This window comes from Cyanistes caeruleus, chromosome 6 (genome assembly GCF_971803275.1).
Source record: "Cyanistes caeruleus chromosome 6, bCyaCae1.hap1.1, whole genome shotgun sequence".
NCBI lineage: Eukaryota > Metazoa > Chordata > Aves > Passeriformes > Paridae > Cyanistes > Cyanistes caeruleus.
Genome location: NC_141706.1, coordinates 58612661 through 58629378, shown reverse-complemented (window position 1 = coordinate 58629378; position 16718 = coordinate 58612661). Strand labels below are relative to the sequence as shown.

Genomic DNA, 16718 nt, shown 5'->3' with positions numbered 1-16718 from the left:
GTGGTAGAAGAATTCTCCCAATGGCACAGCATCCAGTGAAGATCTGTGGGGATGGTGGCCCTGGGGTCACCACATCCTTCATGGGAACCCATGGCCTGTCATGGCCAGGTGTGGGGCTGGGTGGCTCAGGCAGGCTGCCTGGTCCCCAGTGCACCTGCCTGACCAGTGGGGAGGGGACTTTGTCCTGGAGTCCTGTCAGGGTGGCACAGGCCACAGGCACAGGCACACACACTGGACACACATGTTGTCCATGAAATGTGAATCATTACCTGGTGTGCAACAAGCCAAGCATTGCACACTTGAGAAACATTGATTATTTCAGCATTGTGCAAGCCTGGGTGCTCAGTGGTATTTCATAAATCAAGCACAAGCCATCAGAGTTTCTGCACCATTATTCATAAACAGAAATTCAGAGTTAGCCACTTTCCAAGCTCAGTCCCTCTACTAGGATTGGTTAGTCATTTCCATGCAAGTTACATAACCCCAGCTAACTTCTACATGTGGTCAGAGAAAGGGTCTTCATCTGGGCAGGGGTCTTTTTGAGCTGTAGGTGTGATCTTTAGTATTATACTTAAGATAGTTCAGCAATAGGATACATGGACCTTGAGTATTTTGTCTAAGTTAGCAATGGAGCCCCTGGAGCAGGTGCAGTAGAAGACAGCAAGGATGACTGGGGGACTGGAGCATCAATCTTATGAGGAAAGGCTGAGGGAACAGGTCCTGTTCAGCCTCGAGAAAAGCCAACTGAGAGGGGACCCCATCAATGCCTACAAGTATCTGAAGGGAGGGTGGCGAGGGGATGGAGCCAGGCTCTCTTTGGTGGTGCCGAGCAACAGAAGAAGAGGCAACAAGCAGAAACCGATGCACAGGAAGTTCCACCTGAACATGAGGAAGAACTTTACTGTGCAGTGACCATGCACTGGAACAGGTTGTCCAGAGAGGGTGTGGAGTCTCCCTCAGTGGAGACATCCAAGAGCCATCTGGATGCCATCCTGTGCCATGTGCTTTGGGGTGCCTCTGCTCGAGCAGGGAGGTTGGACAAGACACCCTGTTGTGGTCCCAGACCCATTCCAAGCGTCTCTGATTCTGCACACATAGACAGACACCAACATCGTGATGTGCTGTGCGTTTAAAGCTTGTCAGTGCCAGCATGTCCATGAGTGAGGGATGCTGCCTGCTGCCTGTTCTCTGACTAGGGCTCCTTTGTTGTGCCTGAAAGCACACACAGATCTTACACCAAAGAACTTCCTGAGGATAACACACACACAGACACACAGACACACAGACACACAGAGACACACAGAGACACACAGAGACACACAGAGACACACACACAGACACACACACACACAGACACAGAGACACACACGCACACGCACACACGCACACACATACGAAAGTGCCGACACGGACGCGCAGCCCACGCGCCCTCCGTGGCGAATCTGTCGCTACGGGGCGCCGCCCGGCCCAATCTTCCTGCGGGGCTTCGCGCGGCCCTGCCCACGTCGGAGCGCGCGGGCGCCGCGCGGTGGGCGTGGCCGGAGCCGCTCCGAGGGACGCGCCGGGCCCGGGGAGGAGGAGCGGGATCGGGAGCGGGATCGGCCCTTCCCCGTCGCCGGGGCGAGGCCGCAGCGGAGCGGGGCGGGGGGTGGCCGGGTCCGGCCCATGGACCGTCCGTGCCTGAGGCGGAGCCCGTGGAAGAAGCCGCTCGGCCGCGGGAGGTGGCGCGGGGCGGCTGAGCGCGGCTGAGCCCCGGGGCCTTCGCTTCGCCCCGTCCCGTCCGTGCCCCGCGCCCGCCGCCCGAGCGGCACCATGTCGGCCAAGGTGCGGCTGAAGCGGCTGGAGCAGCTGGTGCTGGACGGGCCGCAGCGGCACGACAGCGTGCTGAGCGTGGAGACCCTGCTCGACCTCCTGGTCGGCGTCTACGCCGAGTGCAGCCGCGACTCGCCGCTCCGCCGCGACCGATACGTGTCCGACTTTCTCGAGTGGGGTGAGCCCGGGCGGGGGCCGCGGGGCCGGGTGGCGGGGGCTGTGCGCGGTGCCCGTGAGGGGCGGCGGGCCGGTCGGGGGCGGCCCGGCCCCGCAGTGCGCTCCCACCGCCGCTCCCGGCAGCGCCGGAGACGCCGCCCCTGGATGCGGCGCCTCCCTGGGGAACACCCCCGCCGCCAGCCGGGCCTTGACCCTCCAGGTCTCCTCCCTCGGTCCCAGGCGAACCGCTTGGCAGCCGGCAACGGGAACGGCAGCGGAGTGTCCTTGGCCTGAAACCCTGCTCGGCTTAACCCGAAATGTCAGGCTAATCCAGTGCTCCTCGGAGGGTTTCCTACCTGGGGGAGGGGAGGAGGGGAGAGCACCAGGCTCAGGCTTTGAAATACTGCTCTGCTGCTTTAGAGAGGGCATGTGTCTGTGTGGCTCGAACAAACAACAGTTCCCGTTCATCATACAGTCTTTTTTAATTTGGCCATGCCCCCCAAGGACAGGGTATTTACAGGCAGCCTTTCTAAGAGCTTTGTTTAATGGTTCCCTACTGTTAAGCAGCCTGATAACGAGAGACCTCCAATAGTCCGGAGCGTGCTGACAAAAGAAAATGTGGATACTTTTGATGGCACTTAGGATAAAAGTTTCCTATCCAACGTTGTTTAGTTAAGGCTGTTGACTAGAGGTATGTGGAGAGCAGAGATCCTTCCCTACTGCATGTCTAAATGAATTTATGTTAAAAAGGCCATGGTGGCTGACTGGTTTATTCAGCTGAGTAAGTTATGAATAATAATGTATGACGAAGGTGACTTAACTTCTCCATGGAATAAGAATTGGATGGGAGGGAGGATAGATCATTGTTCACGAGAATGTTGTCCCGTTTATCAGCTGTTCCATGCATGTACAGTTAATTAGGCTTTAAAAGAGCACTCTTAAAAAAATCAAAAAACAACAACAACAAAAAAAAACCCAACCAACAAAACAAAGGATTTCCTAAGGGAGAGGGAGGGGCAGATTTACTTCAGTAAATGCAAATGTGTGTCTTCAGCACTAGACACCAGAGCACTAACATGAAGGGACAGCTGGTTCTCCTTAATTTCTGTGGGGACCACCGCTCTTTGTCATACACTAACAAACTAAGAGGATTCACTTCCTGGACTCTTCTATTGACGTCAGTAATGCGATTGCCAACTGAATAATTAACCACTTTATCACATCTGCCCCGCAAGGCTGCAGCCTGGGGAACATTGATTATTTGTTTTGTCATGGGAGCTTTGTGTGTCTTCTGCAAAGAGCATTCAGGGCTTTTTGTTTTCAAGCTGATGGCTTGAACGAGTGAGCACCAGCAAATTGTTAAGTGTGATAGATCAGACTGCAGCATACTTTGAAAACTGAAGTTGGAAGGATTTGGGGCAGGCCAGAGAATGATATGCTTTTTCTATAGCGCTGCTGGTGGTTTTGTCTTACTGATTGATCCCAGCGTTGTCATTTTCTGTGTGATGGGGAGGCCGATTATCCAATTGTTTATAAAATCGCTAGTTTTAATTCTATTTATTGTGTTCACTGAATGTGAAAAGGTTACTGACTTGATGAAAAGTATAGCTCGCAATAAAAACAGTGTGTAGGTTTTACTGCAGTGTGGGATTACCCTGGTATAACAAAGTGCCTATTCAATAAATAATTGAAGTGTATGTGAGCTACCATCTGGTGCTGCAGAGTAGGGATAAAAGTTTATAATCCAGACTCTTGATGGTAAGGGGGTGGGCCTAAGTCTGGACTGTGTATTTGTGTTCCATTGACAGGGGATACCCTTAAAACCAATTATAGTTGATACTGTGTGTTCCTTCCTTTCCTTGAACTTATTTAAAAACAAAAAAGTGCCAGCAACGAGACACCTTTTATCTGTGTCCTAGTGCCCTCACAGTGTGTTTCCACTCACAAGGAACTTGTTTCTGCCTCCAGCTAATAGGGAAAATACCATGCCAAACATGCTAATCTTCCTTATGTCATGATGTATCTTAATTACAGCCTGATTTGCTGTTAGAAGATACTCTGGATTAATGTGCATGAGTTTTCTGTGCTGTTATGTATCTGTAGAAGCATCAGAGTGTAGTTAAATATTTGGGATATACTTTGAAGATCAGTGTTTCTTTATCAACTGGAGACAGAAGGAATTTCCTTTTGACAAAATGGAGACTTACCACTGGCAATGGAAATAAGCTGCATAGGTATTAAGTTTCAATTCAGATGAGCTATATGACAAACATTTTTTTACAATTTTGATTTTAAAACTGGGTGTGAGGTATTACACGTGTAAAACTCCCTTGAAATGATTCAGTGTGGCTAATAGACTTGCTTTCCTTCTTAATTGGCTAGAGAAAATAGAGTTCAGGTGTGGTAGTTGAGGCAGGGTTTTTTCCTGGCTGTGGGGTGCAGAGGAGATTCTGAGTTGTGTAGTGTAGCTGCTGGATAGGGATATCTCTGCTTTCTGACAGAGCATGGTGCTGCTCATACTCTGTAGCTGGTGGATTCTGGGGAAATGAGGAGTCCAGAAAATTAAGTCCCATGTTCATCTTGTGAGAGTTAGGCCACTTCCTCTCTATTCAACATCTGTGGAAGCCTTGTGCCTTACCTGTGCAGGCTGATGAATTCCAAATGGTGCATCCCTTTGCTTCTGTCCTACTTAATTCCTCTGCTGCTTCCTGGTACTTCTGCCACAGGCTTATTTCTTCAAAATTTTCTTCCTATTTGCTAACTATAGAAGAGCACAGGGTGTGGTCCTTTGCCTTGAGGCAGCTTGTGGCTTCCATTGCTTTACAAATCTTGTAAGAAATCTGCCATTTTAACCTTGTCAATTACAGCTTTCCCATGGTGAATGGAGCTTTCAAACAGACTGTTCTTTCCCTGTATTGGATGTATAATACACATACCTTTATGCCAAATGTTTTTGGAAAAGAGTTAGCTGAAGTGCAAGTGAGGAGTCCAAAGTCCTTTTCTTCTAGTTATTTTTATTTATAACGTCTGTTGAAGAAGCTCTCACCAAGTTGGTTATCCCTGTTACATTGTTTATATATTGCTCCGTATTCTTAGTGGGAATTGAATCCAAGTCTGTCAGGTAACAGACCCATGTCTACATGTTCAGAAAGAACTTCCCAACTCTGTGCTTTTAAAACAGTCTTTTAAACTGTTGCTGCATCTGTTGCTCCTAGAGTGAGAAATAGTGAGGAGTCCTATTTATTCTAGTTGGCCTTTATTCATTCATCTCTGAAAGTGGGACTGCCTGATGCTGTCAGCAGGCACAGAGGAGGCTGCATGGCCTTTGGACTTACTTGATGGACAACGGGTGCTGCATTGTGGTATTGTCCATACACTGCAGAGGGATGTCCCAAGAGACACTTCCTGCAGAAAATGTACGCTGTCCCTTGTTTACCCTGCCAAGGAGAGAAGTACAGGAGTGCTGGTGCAGCACAGTCACAGCTCAGGTGTCTGCACCACCTGTCCTTTAGGTTTCAGGTACAGCGTGTTCCTCCCTGTGGAGCCTCTTGCTCTCTCATACTGAGGCATCTGAGTCTTGCATAACCCTGTGCTAGACTCGCAGGGCACCTTGCTGGCTGGCATCACTTCTGTGCTGGTTTGACATCACCTTGTTTTTCAGGAGTTATCTTAGCTGGCTGGTGCTCACTGCTCCTTCCTTCCAGTCACCAGGGACTGGCACAACTGGCTGCTCCATTTTTGGACAGCTACTTGTCACAGTTTGCAGCCAGTAGTCAAACATGTTCAGAGGAGATCTCACAGGAATGGGCCTTATTTGTATTCAGAATGATCCTGGTGCTGCACAGCCTCTCTTGCTTCAGCCTTTGTTTCCTCTGACCCTATTTCATACTGCTGGCCTGCTACAGAGGGCAAGGTGGCACATGTCCCCATACACTTCATTCAGTGTTGTCTCACTCCCAGACTAAGTATTGGCTGGTTCTCTCTGTGACAACACCTCAAAACCCATGTCAGAGTAGTTTAGACTGACTTTTTTTTTTGTTTGAAGCAGGCTCTTCTGTGGACTGTTTCTCCTCATTTGTTACGAGCTGTCTGTTTGATGCTGACTTACCTTCTAGGTTCTCAGTTTGTGCAAGGTCTGCTACACAGCTAAAGTGGTGTTCTGCTTTAGGATGGTGGTGGGAATTTTTTGTCTCTGTTCTTTTTTCCTGAGAGGGACTTTAAGGATGCTGAAGCTATGGGGAAAACAAAGATGATGCAGATGATTAGCACAAGTAGGCTAGCTTGGCACCTGCTGCTGAGCTCTTGAAGACAGTCTGGCATAATAAGACAGTGGATGCTGTTGTAGTAACATCAATATATTCCCAGTCTGGACTAGAGGAGAGAAAAAACATACATACAAGAGCGCTCAAAGCAACCTCTAGCCTAGCTCTGAACTGCCACTTTTGGGAATATATTTGTTGCACTTGAGTGTGGATCATAGATGGAAAAAGTCATGCACAGAACATTGACCAGGATGGGCTGCTCTGCTGGTGCAGTGATTCACAGCTTTAGGTCGCTGTCGGGACTGGTGCTTCAAGTCTGGACCTTGCTATTTGGAGGGGCTCTGTGAGCTTTGCACGCTGACTCTGAGGCCTAGTCTTTCCTCCTTCCAGTTCTGCTTAAAGAGACACCTTAACCTTTCAGATAAAAAAATACCTAATTAGGGAAGGGATAACCTTGCAGGCTGGCCTTTCTGTCAGAACAGTGTAGAGCCTGTTCTCTCCGCCCGAGAGCAGTTGTGTTAGAAGTTACATGTGAGCCTGAGAAAGGGTCTTTCCAGCCTGCATTAGAGCATATTCTAGGCTAGCTGCAGGGTTGACCTAGTCCTCTGCCACAGGTACTGCTGTACTAGAAAAAGTGCTAGGTAAGGGCAGGAACACATTGTGTAGCAAGTGTGCTGCTAGCATAGGACACAGAACTATCCTTAATTGATTTTGAGATGACCTCAGAGCTGATGGACTTTTAGTATTGCTTATGAGAATCTGTTGGTCTTTTGGGGTTACACCAGGAAAAACTGTCACTTGATAACATGTCATATCTCTTGACTTGAGGGCTTAAATTCCTCTGTTCCTTCCCTTTGGCACTCCTCCCCCATCCCCCGCTTGCAGAAATACACATAAAAATCCAGGAAGGGACCTCAGGCTCTGCCAGCTCGTATAATGTCCTTCTCTGTGCAGGCAGAAGCTGTGCAGTGAGTGATAAGCCTGTTGGGCACGTGTATGAAGTGACAGTGGTTGGATAATGAAGACTACTGATGAACAAGAAAACTGAATTTCAGATTTTGGCTAAGTTTCCTCTGTATCATCCTCTATCCACCATAGCCTGTTACGATTCCTTTTACTAGAGCTAGTGGCAGGAGGGTGTGAACTGAGGGCCTGCTGGGCAGGGTACAGCTACAGGTGCCTTGCAGATGCTCTGGAAAGGTGAGTGGTGGTGGGGACCATGGGTTTTTTGTGCAGTGTGGATGCAGCTAGATCTCTTCCCTGCTCGTGAAGGATTTCCTGTGGTCACAGATGGGGCACCATAGCTCGGATCACCTTCTGTAACAGCATCGTAATGGTCGTCTGGCAGAATAGTGTGATCTTGGCTTCTGAATCTCAGCTACCTGCATTCCCTGCTTTGATGAAACTGGTTTTGTTCTTTTCAAAGGTGTATCTTAGCAAAAATTCAGCTTGAAGTAGCCCAAACTGCAGTGTTACCTTTGACTGCATTGTAGTTTGGGCTAGTGACATGAGGGCATGTGGTTAAAATCCTGCTGCTGTATGATGATGGACTCTTTATAGGACATCTGTTTTAATCTGTTATTTTTAGAATGAGACAGAATCTTTTAATGACTTTTTCTGTAAAACTTCATGCTGTGAAGCATTGACACTGAATGCTGCAGTCATGTTTTAAGCAGTGGCAAAGTAACATGGTCTGGAGGATGAGGCCATTGGCATGTGCTGTTAAAGTGACAGATGGCCTGGGTGAAGATTGTCTTTTGTCCCATGGAAGGAAGTTAGTATTGCTTTTCTCCTGTGGATGAAGGTGCTTAATAAATAGCACCAGTCTTTAGTTAGGGCTTGAAGAATTATGTGGTATATTGAAGGCTGCGATCTGTATTTTGCATTTAAATTTTATCTATGGAAACTCAGAAGTGGGTAAATAAATCACTGATAAGTTTGTCTTCATACAGGAAAATATCTGTGCAGCTAGTAGTTTCTCACTGATGGTACATGATAAAGCGTAAGATTGTAATGCAGATGTAAGATTTCATAAGCATCCATAAATCTAATATTTTCTGTCTTGTTTCACTTGCAAATTTAAATTATTTTCATATTGATTTTTCACAGATAATATTAAGATGCAATATTTTGTGAAAAAAAATTACTTGGTTTACATCCTCAAAACTTGCATGGTCACCAAGGGTTACATATTATCAGTGGAAATGGCTTGAAAGTCAGTTTAGTCAACAGATGCGGTACAATGAACTTTTTTATCAAATTAAGTTGATCTATTTTTGCAAACAATTAACGTGTGGGAATGAGTCAGTTTCTTCCACACCTACTAGAACAAGTGATTTTAACTGTGAATCAGAACTGAAAAGACTTGTTTCACTAGCTTTTTTTACCAAGTTACTTCTACCTTTATGGTTGTATATTAATGTTTTAGGTTCTAGGAATGTTGATCTCTAGTTGCAATTATCTGTGAATGTTAAACTGCAGATTCTTTAAATTTATAAAAAAATTACATTTTTTTTCCTTGCATATAATTTGAGGTAATTCATACAAGCTGATTTAAGATGAGTATTACAAAAAGGAAGAACTATAATACTTAACAATTGCAAATTTATCTGCACCATTAATACAATGTAGTGCCTAGGATTATAAAAAAAATTATGGGTTCATCTTTTTCATTACCAAAGTCTGAAAAAATTAATAGGATGATGGACCACAAATAAACTGTTTAGAAAAATAGAAAGGACTTGTTAAAGCTTTTAATGTATTTTTGCTTTTGATAATACTTTCTATAGAGTTGTCATTTAATTCCTAAGTTTTTCATAAGGTTCGCTTGAGAGTTCCAGTATATCCTTGAAGTTAACAAAGGGCTTATATCATGCTCACTATTATTTCCCACTGAAGTGGTAGGGGGTTTTGCATTTATTTTATTTAATAGTATTAATTTAGTTTAATATTATTAGTTTATATTAATATTTTATTAGTAGTTTTAAATATTTTTTTAAGAAAAAGGATTTAATTTTAAAAATTCTCCAGGTCTGAGAATGTTTATGTACATTTGCTCTGTGGTTCAATGTGATCTGCTCATTTTTTAGCTGTCTCCTAGCACTTTTCTCATCAGCATATGCAGATTGCCAGAATGCAGGCTTTCATTTAGAAAGATCTTGTTCACTATAATGAATGTAGCTTTCTTCAGTAGGAAACTACACACTGTTTTCTTAAGCCCTGATTTTGCATAGACCTCAGTAATCATGTCTGTAGATATACTTAGAGTGCATTCAGATTAAGTGTTTGCATCCATCATTTCCAGCTGAGGCCTTAGGCATCCTGAAGTGCCTGAGATCTTAATTTCTATCATTCATGTCATCAGGGTCTTAACACAGAAATGTGTTATAACTTAACCAAGGCCTAAAGCTTCAGATATGATTAGTACCTCTGGATACCCAACCTAAGGCATCTATAAAGGAGTCTGAGCTTTAGAAAGTGGTGGGGATATCTTTACCAAGTATTGAATCATTGGAACTGTGTGGAATTTATTAATGAGATGTGCATTAGCGAAGTTTGAGGTGTGGTTCTTAATTTAAGTGCAGTGCCATTGAGGGGTAAATATGTATAGCTGCCTTTCCCCAAAAGAGAAAAGATCAGAAGCAGCACCAATTTCAAATATATCCCAAATTCTTTTTGTAATTTATAACTGTTCTCCAACATAAAAATAAACATGGGTAATTGCTTTGTAAAGTCCTGCTTGGAATGCGTTTATGCCTGTTTAGTGAGTTGTACATATTCAGGGTTTTGGAAAAGTCAATACAAAATTCTGTCTGGACTTCTAATTCAGCTTAAACCCGAGTTATGTTTTTCTAATTGTCATTGAAAGGTTTTGTGAAAGGGGAAATAACAAGTAAGGCTATGCCTGTTTTTTAAACTCACTTGAGTAGGTATATGGAAGTCAGTCTCAAAGAAGTATTGCAGCTATTCTGGCAATATTGTGCTTTCATTTGGGACTGTGTAGTTCGTGGGATGTGGATTCATTCTTTTTACAGGAGGTATAACTTTGCCAAAAGCGTAGCAACCACTATAGAAGTATGGGGGGGGTCATATATTATGATTTCCTTGCTGGTAGTGGACCCTTAGCCTAAGAACTAAATTATATGGCTATGAAATCTCTGTCCTCATCTGCGGAAGTACAAGGTTTCTAGTAATTGCATGGTATTACTGATAGGACATCTGGGATCTTTTTCCCACTCTTGAGGAATTCCTCTGCCCCTAGTTCCCCTCCACTACATCTAACAGATTTGACATGAACCTTGGGAATGGATGGGGATTGTCTCCACTGCCTTGCACGCCTTAAGATTTCTCATGTTGTTATAACATGGCTTCTATGCTTTTCATTTTGCACATCCTTCCTCAAAAGTTGGCTTATTCACAGAGCTTTTCTATGTGCTTATTGCTGCCTGTGTGACTTGTGATCGATACAGGCTGGATTGTTCAGAGTGCCTTTTATTTTACTGTAATTAAGGCAGAGTAGAAATAGCATGCAGGTGACTTCAGGCATGAAGATCCTATTATATAATTTTGAAATATGTTCTCAAAGGTTTGCTTTTTAAGATGCGTGTTTAGATTTAGTTCTTTTTCTGATGGAATTAGTTAGGTCATCGTGTGTTGTTTCCTCCACCCCCATTTCTGTGTATAATGGCTGCACGGTTGTGGTCTGTCTCTTATGGGCCCTGAGAGATGGACACACAGTGTGCAAGCTCTGCAGACTTTGTTCTACAGGCTTCTGGTCATTTTTGGACTCTGGATCTGAAGGAGAATAAGCAAATTTTTCCTATTGTTAGGTGTTTTTCCTATAGTTATGTGTACTTGAGTAAGAAGTGTGTATTGAAATTTTTAAATTAAGGATTTAGGTTTCTGTGTCCAGTCTGTGATTGCTTGCATTATGTCAGCATGAAATGGGAATGTAATATCTGACCACATTTTCTTTTTAGTTTGTATACTCTGTAAGCCAAGGAGGGACTCTCACAGTGTTCTCCCTATCAGTAGTTCCTTTTAGGGTGGCATTGTTGCCCTGGAATGCTCTCAAGTTACACATCTTGAAGGAAAGGACGTTTTTGTGACTCAGAATCACGGGATTTCCTCCAGGAGACTGTGAGAAGAGAACTTTTACATGTGCAAGATGCTAAAAGTGATCTAGAGGTCCTAGTGGAGTTATGGGTAGCTAGGAACTGGTAGATATTGGGTTGTAAGTGCAGAAGGAAGGCTGGAGCCTGTGGTATTTAAAAGTTCTGCCTTTAATGGATAATAGGTATTTTTCCTAAACTCACAGCACTTCATCTGTCAGAGCAGACTTTCTGAGAAGTTGCAGGTCATCTGTGTCACAGGGAAGAAGCAGTGCGCATATTTTCCTTACAGACCAGCTTTAACTAACTAGTTGTAGTAAAACTCCTTGGGTCATGTGGTATCATATCACTGTGGAGCGGAGTTAAGTTTGACTGTGTTAACTTCCTCTGGTATGTAATTGAAGATTTCTATTACCAGTTAGTTTAGCTTTTGGTTTCCTGAACAGTTGATATTTAAGTTGGGAATAATGTCAATATACACACAGATGTTTTTAAACTGCGGTTCTTCTGGCCTGGTACTCCAGATAACGTGGGACAACACAGTGTGGGGATGCCTAACTGGAGGCTGTAGCAGGCCCACATGCTGTCTTTATCTTACCCCTAGAAGTATTTACTGGTTATTAAGGCAACTGAACTCTGGTTATCAGTATGTGTTTGTTATTGTGGGCCAGCAGGATTTGCTGGATTGGATGTAGTGCTGTACCAACAGGGCTATACTGAGCAGGCTTGACCCTGGCAGGCATGACCTAGTCAGGTTTATGTCTGTGGCTAGAAATAATCAATCCTTGTGCATCCTGAAGCTGACTCTATTGTGAATTGTAAAGATAAAAGCCCTGACATTTTGGGAAGCAGGGAAGTGGGAGATTTTTAATTAAGAAAATTAAAAACTATTTGTGAAGAAGCTTTTACTGCCCATAGGAAAGGGCTTTGCAGTAATTCAGTGTTAAAGGTATGCATGCATTTGAGTGGCTCACACCAGGAGAAGTTGCCCCGGTTTATCCTGACAGAACCAAGGCTGTAGGTTGTCTAGGTAAAAATTTCCTATTCTTGTGGGTAGTGTTAAACATCATAAAGATTGTGTTTAATGTTTCAGGCATGTTTTGAGAGTGGGGATAGCAGATACTACATTCCATCCTCTACCTTTTGTATACAGCATTATACTTCCTTCACACTGTGAAACATCAGAAAATCTGGCATGACGAATGCAAAGTCTTGCTCTATGCAGCTGTAAAAGTTGGGGAATGACCATCTGGACAGCAGCCTTAGAGAAAAGGATTTGTGGATCCTGGTAAACAATTAGTTGAAAAAGTCAGTGATGCATCATTGTAGAAATGGAAGCTGTCTATGTGCAGGACTGCATCTGGAAAGTGGAGCCAGCAGACTGAGGGAAGTGGTTGTTACTCACTTTACACCACTCTTCCAAGGCTACTTCTTTAGTACTGTGTCTAGTTCAGGGCTTCCCAGTACAGAATAACCACTGGGAGCTGAAGTGAGTCTAGTAAGCTGAGGTCCTGAAGTACATGAGATGCAGCAAAAGCCTGAGATACCTGGATCCATCAGCCTGGAGAAGGGGAATCTCATCATTATCCTCAACTGCCACATGTGTGGTTAGGGAGAACACAGAAACAGATGTTTCCTGTGTGCACTGCCAAGAAGGACAAACGGTGGACACAAGCTATGGCAAGGAGGATTCTAACTCTTTGTGAGTCAAAAATAAAAGTACTCCTCCTGAGGATGCACTAGACAAGTCACCAAGAAAGGTGAGAGACTCTTTCTCCTGTGGACAAACTTTAGTTGGACAAGGCCTTTGTCACCTGGTTGAACTTTGATGTTATCTCAGATTTGTGTAATTGGATGGACTCTGATGTTCAGAAGTCCCTTCCAACCTAAATTTACTCTGTGGTTCAGTATATTTTTTTTCCTGTGTTCACAAATGTATTTAATATCATGGCTGCTCTAATAGAAAACAGTTGTTCTTCATACTTCTCAGAAGGAAAAGCAATATGTGAAATAGCATCTTCTAATTGTAGATAAAGTAGTTCACACAACTTTTTTTTTATAGTCTCAGGTGGTTACCTTGGTTGGTTGGCATTTTACCACAGTCTGAACATAAGTATTGACAAACTTGTAACTTGGCTTTTAAATGAAGGGAAACTAAATTTTGTTCATGTTGTTCTTTCATGTATTTAAAGAAAGCACCAATTTCCTTGTTCCTGGCCAACTTTGCCAAAACAGGTTTTAAGAACTTTGAACCTATATTTAGTGCTTTTTCTCAAGTGTGGTTTCCTTATGTCTAGTTACCCTTGATAGATAGATAAAGCATTCCTCCATGGAGCTGTCAGAAGAGCCTGCCACCCCTGCACGACTGTAAGCCTGAATCATCCTTTATGAAAAATACAGGTTTAGTTGTTGCACTAGATATGTTCTCATGTCACAAAGGATCTCTATCTAGTAATATGCTTATATCTGACACTGTAAGGAGTATGGCTAAGCAGTTGCTAACAACAGGGTGAAACAAATCTTTCTCATAAGAGGAAGATCTAATGGGGGATACTAACTGGGGTTTTTTGTTTCCTCTGTAAACTAAGAGCTCATATGACTTACATGAAGTTGTACTTGCAGCAATGGTTTTAACACTGATGTTCTTGATTGATGATAGTGGACTCAGCTAACCAAAATGCACAACAAATGCAGTATTTCAAGATCACACAGGTGTATGTAAGTGCTATCAGTGATGAGGATAACAGTATACAAATGGGAGGAAACCAAGAAATTAATCCTTTACTAGTGGTGGTTTATACTTAGAAGGTATCCAAAGTGGCAGTTGACTTTCCTTGAAATGAATTTATATCTGTGTCTTTGAGTATTTTGCTTACAGCAAAACTCTTGGAAAATAATAAGGTTCTTCAAAATTCTCCTATTCCTAAATGCTTGGAAGTCTGGTAGATACCCTTCTCAGAGAACATATATTGTCAGCTATGTTGTGAAGGCATTCATTAAGAGCACTATATAATGTAATGGTCCACTGCCCTTCTGGGGCAAGGGCTGTGTCTGTGAGCAGTTTATAATGTGTGTCTTCATTTTTCAGAAGAAACTTTTCTCAAAGTGTGTGTTTCAGATGCTCTGGTACCTGCACATGGGCAGGTAGCTTGGGAGAAAAAGCAGATAGTAAAGTAATGGCAATAACTTTTTTTTGTGGACTGAGATTTGCTGCTTAAAACTACCGAGAAACATCATTCTACTCCACTTATACCCTCATTTCCTCTTTCATATAGTTGTTCAGAGTCTTAATTTCTTACTTGTATTTAGAGAAGGCACTTTGAAGGGATGTCTTTAAAACAGCAATGCATACTTGTGCACACATGGCAGCAATGACTTTTTGTGTCAGTGGCTGTAGTATGTCATTGTGCATGTTGGTAATGATGGCTCTTTCTTCAGGTTTGTACTTGATAACTGCAGAATAAATAATACAGACCTCACTGGAAAACGTGCTCCAGTAATTCACCTTCAGAGCTCTGTGGGTGACAGCTGGTGAAAGATAATGGATTATCTTTCTGCAAGAGGAAAGCATGGGCAAGACCTACTTCTTACTTCAATCTCCTTGCCCTCATCTCTTCCTCCCCCCTTTTGTCCCATATAACACTTAAGAACCTGTCCCCTCCATTTTCTGAGGGACTTGGGTGGAGATTGCTTGTTATCACTCTTGTGTTTAAAAAATAAAATAAAAAAATTATTTGGCAAGGAAGTAAATTTAGCTCTGCATAACAATTCATGGAAGAGGAAATCAACACTGTCTGCTTGTAATCTTTTAACACATACCCAGAAATAGATAGTTGGAGAGTCATAGTATTTGTTTTAAAATTTGTAGTATTGGAATAAAAAATAAGCAGGTCTGTGAATTAGAAAGGAGTGGAAAAAACATTAATTACAGTCCAAAACATTGGTCAATATACTACAAACATTGGTCAGGCCAGATTTTCCTAGTGCTTCCAGAAGTTCCTGTACTTTAAGGTAAACTTTGAGATTTTTTACTAAAATGTCTGTTAAGAAAAATTTTGGAGGAGAGATGGAACTGATGGTACTCAAAGAAAAACTTCTTACGCGAGATAACACAGGTTCTTACTAGACTTGGGGATTTTGATCTGTTCTAACATGGGAAAGGAGAGACTCCAGAGTGACTTCTTGGTTCCTAAAAAATGCATTCCTTAGAGAGTGGCTCTTCAGAAGAGTCATTCCTTAAATTTTGATTTCATGTAATACAGTTGTAAATGTTCCTGGTTTTTTCCTTCCTTTAAAATAGAGCTGAATAGTCAGTCAGGAGTCAGCTTTTGCCAACAATTGCACAAACTACAATGCTATTGTAAAATTTCTTAGAATAAATTGGTATACTTTAGTTCCTGTGTAAGAGTCATGACTGGTGCAATCTGAGCATAGTAATAGAGAGTGACAAAGTGGCCCTTGCTGCTCATGCAGATAATACGGTGGAGTAGTTTAATACATGACTGTTCCTTCTTTTTTATCATGACTGATACTTGTTTTTATAGACCTAGTGTTGCAGGCTTTTTTTAATGATGCTTCTGTGGACTTGTTTGAAAATTCAAATTATATAGGAAACAAGAGTTAAGCTTCAAGAAATTATTATAAAAGTGAAATTTTGGGGCTGTTAAGGTATAAACAGTAGGACAGTTGCCAGAAGTATAGTCTTCAAGGCTTTTAACTCCTTTAGAGACAATTTTGGTCAACAAAAAAGCAAGTATTATAAGCAGAGTTATCTTTACCCCCAGTGCTGTGGGGTATTTGTGTCCTGTAGACCATTGCCACAGACCTGCATTGTGTGTGTACCTGCTCAGGAGAACCAGACTGAAGCTGTATGTTAAAGACCTAGTGAAATTACCAAGAGATTAGAAACATTTTTGGTAAATGTCTTGTCCTTGCTTGATTCACAGTGGCAATCCAAAGGTGGAATAATGTATTACTGAACAAGCACATTTTTCATGAGGCTGAGGAAAAAATAACAAAAACCACTAAGTGACAAATATATTGAGTATCTTATGTAAGGTAAAGGGGAAAAATATACAGCTCTTCCAGATTTTTATGTTAGAGAATTCCAAAGAACATTATGGAAGAAAAGGATTTCATAGCCTCAGCTCCACAATACTAGTATCAAAACTGAACCTAGCTTGTCTGAACTACGGTATCAAGGATGAAGAGTTTGACAGTCTTTATAAGATTGTGGTTTGGGACTGAATGTGTTTTTAATGTGAGTCGATGCAAGTGGAAAATATTACTGAAGAGCTAAAGCAATCATGAAATGGGCAAAGTACCCAACGTTTACTTAGATGACACTGGAGACAAATTAGTAAAGGAAAATATTAAG

The 16718-nt window shown here is 42.8% G+C and overlaps 1 protein-coding gene across 22 annotated transcripts in view; it reads left to right on the top strand.

Moving 5' to 3' along the window:
* The first annotated feature begins 1523 nt into the window (after positions 1 to 1523).
* Positions 1524 to 16718, top strand: part of CDC42BPB (CDC42 binding protein kinase beta) — a 98968-nt gene continuing 83773 nt past the window's right edge. For all 22 annotated transcript variants that reach the window (XR_015288465.1, XR_015288464.1, XR_015288463.1 and 19 more), the window contains exon 1: positions 1524 to 1990. Coding sequence is in view for 18 of the 22 variants with exons in the window: in XM_086894573.1 (XP_086750699.1) it covers positions 1813 to 1990 (178 nt within the window). In the remaining 4 variants the exon portion in view is untranslated. The remainder of the gene's footprint in view (positions 1991 to 16718) is intronic.